A 9,494-nucleotide genomic window follows, 5' to 3' on the forward strand; every position below is an offset into this window, starting at 1 on the left:
CAGTGCGTTGTATTGCAGGAGGCTCAGGGACGGTGCGTTATATTGCAGGAGGCACAGGGACAGTGCGTTGTATTGCAGGAGGCACAGGGACAGTGAGTTATATTGCAGGAGGCACAGGGACAGTGAGTTATATTGCAGGAGGCACAGGGACAGTGAGTTATATTGCAGGAGGCACAGGGACAGTGAGTTATATTGCAGGAGGCACAGGGACAGTGAGTTATATTGCAGGAGGCACAGGGACAGTGAGTTGTATTGCGTGAGGCACAGGGACAGTGAGTTATATTGCAGGAGGCACAGGGACAGTGTGTTGTATTGCATGAGGCACAGGGACAGTGATTTATATTGCAGGAGGCACAGGGACAGTGAGTTATATTGCAGGAGGCACAGGGACAGTGCATTATATTGCAAGAGACAGTGCGTTATATTGCAGGAGACGCAGGGACAGTGCTTTATATTGCAGGAGACGCAGGGACAGTGCTTTATATTGCAGGAGGCACAGGGACAGTGATTTATATTGCATGAGGCACAGGGACAGCGAGTTATATTGCAGGAGGCACAGGGACAGCGCGTTATATTGCAGGAGACGCAGGGACAGTGCGTTCTATTGCAGGAGGCACAGGGACAGTGAGTTATATTGCAGGAGGAACAGGGACAGTGATTTATATTGCAGGAGACGCAGGGACAGTGCGTTATATTGCAGGAGGCACAGGGACAGTGATTTATATTGCAGGAGGCACAGGGACAGTGCGTTATATTGCAGGAGGCACAGGGACAGTGCGTTATATTGCAGGAGGCACAGGGACAGTGAGTTGTATTGCGTGAGGCACAGGGACAGTGAGTTATATTGCAGGAGTCACAGGGACAGTGAGTTATATTGCAGGAGTCACAGGGACAGTGAGTTATATTGCAGGAGTCACAGGGACAGTGAGTTATATTGCAGGAGTCACAGGGACAGTGAGTTATATTGCAGGAGTCACAGGGACAGTGAGTTATATTGCAGGAGTCACAGGGACAGTGAGTTATATTGCAGGAGTCACAGGGACAGTGAGTTATATTGCAGGAGTCACAGGGACAGTGAGTTATATTGCAGGAGTCACAGGGACAGTGAGTTATATTGCAGGAGGCACAGAGACAGTGCGTTATATTGCAGGAGGCACAGAGACAGTGCGTTATATTGCAGGAGGCACAGAGACAGTGCGTTATATTGCAGGAGGCACAGGGACAGTGCGTTATATTGCAGGAGGCACAGGGACAGTGCGTTATATTGCAGGAGGCACAGGGATAGTGCGTTGTATTGCAGGAGGAACAGGGACAGTGCGTTATATTGCAGGAGGCACAGAGACAGTGCGTTATATTGCAGGAGGCACAGAGACAGTGCGTTATATTGCAGGAGGCACAGAGACAGTGCGTTATATTGCAGGAGGCACAGGGACAGTGCGTTATATTGCAGGAGGCACAGGGACAGTGCGTTATATTGCAGGAGGCACAGGGATAGTGCGTTGTATTGCAGGAGGCACAGGGACAGTGCATTATATTGCAGGAGGCACAGGGACAGTGCGTTATATTGCAGGAGGCACAGGGATAGTGCGTTGTATTGCAGGGGGTACAGGGACAATGCGTTATATTGCAGGAGGCACAGGGACAGTGAGTTATATTGCAGGAGGCACAGGGACAGTGATTTATATTGCTGGAGGCTCAGTGACAATGCGTTATATTGCATGAGGCACAGGGACAGTGTGTTATATTGCATGAGACAGTGTGTTATATTGCAGGACACACAGGGACAGTGTGTTGTATTGCATGAGGCACAGGGACAGTGAGTTATATTGCAGGAGGCACAGGGACAGTGAGTTATATTGCATGAGGCACAGGGATAGTGTGTTGTATTGCAGGGGGTACAGGGACAATGCGTTATATTGCAGGAGGCACAGGGACAGTGCGTTATATTGCAGGAGGCACAGGGACAGTGTGTTGTATTGCAGGAGGCACAGGGACAGTGAGTTATATTGCAGGAGGCACAGGGACAGTGCGTTATATTGCAGGAGGCACAGGGACAGTGTGTTGTATTGCAGGAGGCACAGGGACAGTGAGTTATATTGCAGGAGGCACAGGGACAGTGAGTTATATTGCAGGAGGCACAGGGACAGTGAGTTATATTGCAGGAGGCACAGGGACAGTGCGTTGTATTGCAGGGGGTACAGGGACAGTGCGTTATATTGCATGAGGCACAGGGACAGTGTGTTGTATTGCAGGAGGCACAGGGACAGTGAGTTATATTGCAGGAGGCACAGGGACAGTGAGTTATATTGCATGAGGCACAGGGACAGTGTGTTGTATTGCAGGAGGCACAGGGACAGTGAGTTATATTGCAGGAGGCACAGGGACAGTGAGTTATATTGCAGGAGGCACAGGGACAGTGTGTTGTATTGCAGGAGGCACAGGGACAGTGTGTTGTATTGCAGGAGGCACAGGGACAGTGTGTTGTAATGCAGGAGGCACAGGGACAGTGAGTTATATTGCAGGAGGCACAGGGACAGTGAGTTATATTGCAGGAGGCACAGGGACAGTGTGTTGTATTGCATGAGGCACAGGGACAGTGTTTTGTATTGCAGGAGGCACAGGGACAGTGAGTTATATTGCAGGAGGCACAGGGACAGTGTGTTGTATTGCGTGAGGCACAGGGACAGTGCGTTATATTGCAGGAGGCACAGGGACAGTGTTTTGTATTGCAGGAGGCACAGGGACAGTGAGTTATATTGCAGGAGGCACAGGGACAGTGTGTTGTATTGCGTGAGGCACAGGGACAGTGAGTTATATTGCAGGAGTCACAGGGACAGTGAGTTATATTGCAGGAGTCACAGGGACAGTGAGTTATATTGCAGGAGTCACAGGGACAGTGAGTTATATTGCAGGAGTCACAGGGACAGTGAGTTATATTGCAGGAGGCACAGGGACAGTGAGTTATATTGCAGGAGGCACAGGGACAGTGAGTTATATTGCAGGAGGCACAGGGACAGTGTGTTATATTGCAGGAGCCACAGGGACAGTGAGTTATATTGCAGGAGCCACAGGGACAGTGAGTTATATTGCAGGAGTCACAGGGACAGTGCGTTATATTGCAGGAGTCACAGGGACAGTGAGTTATATTGCAGGAGTCACAGGGACAGTGAGTTATATTGCAGGAGTCACAGGGACAGTGAGTTATATTGCAGGAGTCACAGGGACAGTGAGTTATATTGCAGGAGTCACAGTGACAGTGAGTTATATTGCAGGAGTCACAGGGACAGTGTGTTATATTGCAGGAGTCACAGGGACAGTGTGTTATATTGCAGGAGTCACAGGGACAGTGAGTTATATTGCAGGAGTCACAGGGACAGTGAGTTATATTGCAGGAGTCACAGGGACAGTGAGTTATATTGCAGGAGGCACAGGGACAGTGTGTTGTATTGCAGGAGGCACAGGGACAGTGAGTTATATTGCAGGAGTCACAGGGACAGTGAGTTATATTGCAGGAGTCACAGGGACAGTGAGTTATATTGCAGGAGGCACAGGGACAGTGTGTTGTATTGCAGGAGGCACAGGGACAGTGAGTTATATTGCAGGAGGCACAGGGACAGTGTGTTGTATTGCAGGAGGCACAGGGACAGTGAGTTATATTGCATGAGGCACAGGGACAGTGTGTTGTAATGCAGGAGGCACAGGGACAGTGTGTTGTATTGCAGGAGGCACAGGGACAGTGAGTTATATTGCATGAGGCACAGGGACAGTGTGTTGTAATGCAGGAGGCACAGGGACAGTGTGTTGTATTGCGTGAGGCACAGGGACAGTGCGTTATATTGCAGGAGGCACAGGGACAGTGTTTTGTATTGCAGGAGGCACAGGGACAGTGAGTTATATTGCAGGAGGCACAGGGACAGTGTGTTGTATTGCGTGAGGCACAGGGACAGTGAGTTATATTGCAGGAGTCACAGGGACAGTGAGTTATATTGCAGGAGTCACAGGGACAGTGAGTTATATTGCAGGAGTCACAGGGACAGTGAGTTATATTGCAGGAGTCACAGGGACAGTGAGTTATATTGCAGGAGGCACAGGGACAGTGAGTTATATTGCAGGAGGCACAGGGACAGTGAGTTATATTGCAGGAGGCACAGGGACAGTGTGTTATATTGCAGGAGCCACAGGGACAGTGAGTTATATTGCAGGAGCCACAGGGACAGTGAGTTATATTGCAGGAGTCACAGGGACAGTGCGTTATATTGCAGGAGTCACAGGGACAGTGAGTTATATTGCAGGAGTCACAGGGACAGTGAGTTATATTGCAGGAGTCACAGGGACAGTGAGTTATATTGCAGGAGTCACAGGGACAGTGTGTTGTAATGCAGGAGGCACAGGGACAGTGTGTTGTATTGCAGGAGGCACAGGGACAGTGAGTTATATTGCATGAGGCACAGGGACAGTGTGTTGTAATGCAGGAGGCACAGGGACAGTGTGTTGTATTGCAGGAGGCACAGGGACAGTGAGTTATATTGCAGGAGTCACAGGGACAGTGAGTTATATTGCAGGAGTCACAGGGACAGTGAGTTATATTGCAGGAGTCACAGGGACAGTGAGTTATATTGCAGGAGTCACAGGGACAGTGAGTTATATTGCAGGAGGCACAGGGACAGTGTGTTGTATTGCAGGAGGCACAGGGACAGTGAGTTATATTGCAGGAGGCACAGGGACAGTGAGTTATATTGCAGGAGGCACAGGGACAGTGTGTTGTATTGCAGGAGGCACAGGGACAGTGTGTTGTATTGCAGGAGGCACAGGGACAGTGTGTTGTATTGCATGAGGCACAGGGACAGTGAGTTATATTGCAGGAGGCATAGGGACAGTGTAGGTGTGTTGTGGGCAGTCACTATATTTCACATGCACACATGATGTATCCACAGAGTTTTATCACCCTTTAAAAAAATTCCTTTCTGTGTTTTTTGTTTACAGGTCTGAACCAAAGATCCTCTTCTCGTACAGATCCCAAGTGGATGAGCCAGAGGATACTGACGTCCACCTGCCAAACCCTTATCCTGTAACTAGGAAAGAGGGCCTGGACTCTGGGTACTACTCGAACACACAGATAGACACTACCGCCTACCTGGATGATGTAGCATCTATGCCTCACCTTGTTGGTAGCATTAACAGCATCGACAGCGACCGATGGAAAGCTCTAAATGCCTGAGCATGAGACCAGCATGTCTGAACTAAATATTTCCTACTGGTTTTTACAAACAAAAGAGATTAATATATTTACATCCATTGCAAAAGTGTTGAGGTTTTTGGCCAAAACTCACCTCCTATAATCCAGGTAAAATGGTGAGAGAGGATGCCAAACATTTTTGTGGACAGGAAGCCAGACCTGCTGCTAAATCTCACTTTGTCTCTGCTGTTTTGTGCACATGAAGCAGCTGCAATCTCACAGGATTTCTGTGTCAGTATCATACTGCTGCTTCCGCTTATTGGTCCAGTGACGTATAACACTATACCTAGTGTGTCATACAGAAGCGACATAAAAACACTGTTATACTTAACTGGATCAAAACAGCAAAAAAATATGTACAGATGCAAATCATTAATATATTTTCTCTTATAAACTATGACTTAGCGAGAATCACTGTGGGATAGATGCATTTGGGTCGCAAATCTCATGACAAAATGTACAAGTAAGCAGCCTTCTGTTTTAGTTTTAATTAGACGTTTGTTGCTTTAAAACGCCAGTTGCACTTTGTGTGCGCTTTATTTTTCTTGCTTTCTTTTTTTTATTGTATACTTGGAACTAGCGAGTTTCATTGAGTGGAGCAGTGCAATTATTTTTTCTGAATGATTTAGTTCTTTAGAGGTTTAGGTTACGTGCGGTCGCTCTGCTTATTTTTATGTTGATGATTTAGCTGATGCAGATTTTACTCCCATAAACCAATAGGAAGCTGTAATTGCAGCAAGCTCTGTGCAGTCAAAAATGAAAGTTTAAGTTATTGGTGGTTCTGATCTGCTCTGCTGACTTGCTCTGCAAGCTATGGCCGTCTGCTGAGCTGTGACATTGTAGAAGGCTCTGCTGTGGGTTTCACTGTGCTTTGCTGTCACATCATGCGGTTGTGCGCTGTCACATCTTGCAGTGTTCTGCTGTCCTGCTGCGCTGTCACATCTTGCGGTGCTTCGCTGTCACATTATGCGGTTCTGCACTGTCACATCTTGCGGTGTTCTGCTGTCCTGCTGCGCTGTCACATCTTGCGGTGCTTCGCTGTCACATCTTGCGGTGCTCTGCTGTCCTGCTGCGCTGTCTCATCTTGCGTTGCTCTACTGACCTGCTACGCTGTCACATCTTGCGTTGCTCTGCTATGGAGGTATGCTGTGCTTTCTGTTAGGCTTCTGCAACTTTTGATTATAGACAGTTCTGCCATGCGCTACTGGTGATATTGTGTGTTGACTGGCACTGCATTATGCTGGATCTGCTGCTGCAGTGATGACTACTTACGATATTACAGCTTCCTGTTTGGTTACCCAGATACTTGGAGTTTTTATTTTTTTTGAGTGAGAAAAAAAAAAAAAGATTTATTACTTGTTTTATTTGTTGCTGTGCAGATGTACAAATGTAATTTCAATGCTGTAATGCTGTGTTTAAAGGGACAGTCCCATCGGACACACAAATTAAGTTTATAAGAGACCTCCACACATGCCATTTTGTATCCTTTTAAGAATATATGTTTGTTTATGGACGTCTCTTGTAAATGGGCACAGCATGGCAGCTTGTGATCTGATTGTGATGTGTTTAACACAGTGACAATCTATATGGCATCACCAGGGGCAAACAGTATTCTTGCAGGGGTTTTTAACAAATGACACTGTAGTATTTGGAGAAGGATTAACTATGCTACTGTAGTAAAAACCCACTGCAGATCTAACATCTTTGGCAGTGCCTGTGTTAACTTAAGAATAAGTTGCTGACGAGGTTAAAGGGACACTAAACCCAATTTATTTCTTTCATGATTCAGATTGAGCAGCAATGTTATGCAATTTTCTAATTTACTCCTATTATCGATTTTTCTTCGTTCTCTTGCTATATTTATTTGAAAAGCAAAACTGTAAGCTTAAGAGCCGGACAATTTTTGGTTCAGCACCTGGGTTGCACTTGCTTGATTGGTGGCTAAATGTAGCCACTAATCAGCAAGCGCTATCCAGGGTGCTGAATCAAAAACCGGCCGACTCCATAGCTTAGATTCCTACTTTTTCAAATAAAGATAGTAAGAGAACTAAGAAAAATTGATACTCAGGCCCCTATTTAACAAAGTCTAGCGGACCCGACAGTACGGATCAGGTCCGCCAGACCTCACTGAATACGGAGAGCAATAAGCTCTCCGTATTCAGCATTGCACAAGCATCTCACAAGAGCTGCTGGTGCAACGCCGCCCCCTGCAGACTCGCGGCCAATCGGCCACTAGCACGGGGTGTCAATCAACCCGATCATACTCAATCGGGTTGATTTGCGCCGATGTCTGTCCGCCTGCTCAGAGCAGGCGGACAGGTTATGGAGCAGCGGTCTTTGTGACCGCTGCTTCATAACTGCTGTTTCTGGCGAGCCATTCGAAGCTTGATAGATAGGCCCCTCAGAGTAAATTAGAAAGTTGCTTAAAATTACATGTATGAATCACGACACAAGAAATTTGGGTTTAGTTTCCCTTTAATGCAGCTTGTCTGATTGGAGAGCCAGCAACTTATTCTTGTTATGTGCCCCAGTGTGCACCTGTGTCTGGCTCCCGAGCCTTTTGTGTTATAAGAGATTCATTTATTGCTCATGTGAGTAACTAAAGCACTTATTTGTAGGCCAAGAAAGCAATAACTGCATTAGCTTTAAGGTATAAATACATCCCTTTCTCATCATTTCATCTCTATGGAAATGCTACTGTGAGACGTGTTCTTTAAATCATTCTTTATCCGTGCTGGCAATAGAACATGAGTCTGACTGCTGGATTAGTTACCTTGTGGCTCCTAACCGAAGTATTATATTCCTACTGCCTGTAACCGGATAGTTTACTTGTGGCACTTATCGGTGATCTGTCAGGCAAACATCAGCTTTTTATATGACTGAAAAAAATATATTAATTGCAGGATAAATACAGTGATCTGTCTGGTTTTGTCTTGTTTAATGTTATGTAAATCATTCCTGGCTCACTCAGAGATACAAGTACAGAACGAATAATTCCAGATATATTAAGGAGAAAGAGACTATATAATGTATATATAGATACTTATAAAATGTAAATAATATATTTTTATGATTGTAAAAAAATAAAGGCTGCTTTAAGAATCTGACATTGTCTTTTTATTTATAGACTCAATAGCAGGTGAGATCAAAAGAGACTAGTTAATTGTACAAAGCTTCTGACATTGCGCCACACAACCGTTATTCCTTCTAAATCACAGGTGAGATCACAAGAGACTAGTTTATTGTACGAAGCTTCTGACATTGTGCCACACAACCGTTATTCCTTCTAAATCACAGGTGAGATCACAGAGACTAGTTTATTGTACGAAGCTTCTGACATTTCGCCACACAACCGTTATTCCTTCTAAATCACAGGTGAGATCACAAGAGACTAGTTTATTGTACGAAGATTCTGACATTTCGCCACACAACCGTTATTCCTTCTAAATCACAGGTGAGATCACAAGAGACTAGTTTATTGTACGAAGCTTCTGACATTGCGCCACACAACCGTTATTCCTTCTAAATCACAGGTGAGATCACAAGAGACTATTTTATTGTACAAAGCTTCTGACATTGCGCCACACAACCGTTATTCCTTCTTAATCGCAGGTGAGCTCACAAGAGACTAGTTTATTGTACAAAGCTTCTCACATTGCGCCACACAACCGTTGTTACTTCTAAATAACAGGTGAGATCACAAGAGACTAGTTTATTGTACAAAGCTTCTCACATTGCGCCACACAACCGTTATTCCTTCTAAATCACAGGTGAGATCACAAGAGACTAGTTTATTGTACGAAGCTTCTGACATAGCGCCACACAACCGTTATTACTTCTAAATCACAGGTAAAGTCACAAGAGACTAGTTTATTGTACGAAGCAACTGACACTGTGCCACACAACCGTTATTCCTTCTAAATCGCAGGTGAGATCACAAGAGACTAGTTTACTGTAAGAAGCCTCTGACATTGCGCCACACAACCGTTATTCCTTCTAAATTACAGGTGAGCTCACAAGAGACTAGTTTATTGTACGAAGCAACTGACAATGCACCACACAACCGTTATTCCTTCTAAATAACAGGTGAGATCACAAGAGACTAGTTTATTGTACAAAGCAACTGACATTGCCCCACACAACCGTTATTCCTTCTAAATCGCAGGTTAGATCACAAGAGAGTAGTTTATTGTAAGAAGCTTCTGACATTGCGCCACACAACCGTTGTTACTTCTAAATCACAGGTGAGATCACAAGA

At 45.5% G+C, this 9,494-nt stretch overlaps 1 protein-coding gene across 1 annotated transcript in view; it reads left to right on the forward strand.

Annotated features, from left to right (window-relative positions):
- TPRA1 (transmembrane protein adipocyte associated 1) overlaps window positions 1–8,343 on the forward strand; it is a 56,813-nt gene extending 48,470 nt beyond the window's left edge. Inside the window, exon 11 of the mRNA XM_053720834.1 lies at window positions 4,984–8,343. Coding sequence (XP_053576809.1) covers window positions 4,984–5,218 — 235 coding nt within the window. The 3' untranslated portion in view covers window positions 5,219–8,343. The remainder of the gene's footprint in view (window positions 1–4,983) is intronic.
- The last annotated feature ends 1,151 nt before the right edge of the window (window positions 8,344–9,494 follow it).

This window comes from Bombina bombina, chromosome 7 (assembly GCF_027579735.1).
Source record: "Bombina bombina isolate aBomBom1 chromosome 7, aBomBom1.pri, whole genome shotgun sequence".
In the NCBI taxonomy this organism is placed as follows: Eukaryota; Metazoa; Chordata; class Amphibia; order Anura; family Bombinatoridae; genus Bombina; species Bombina bombina.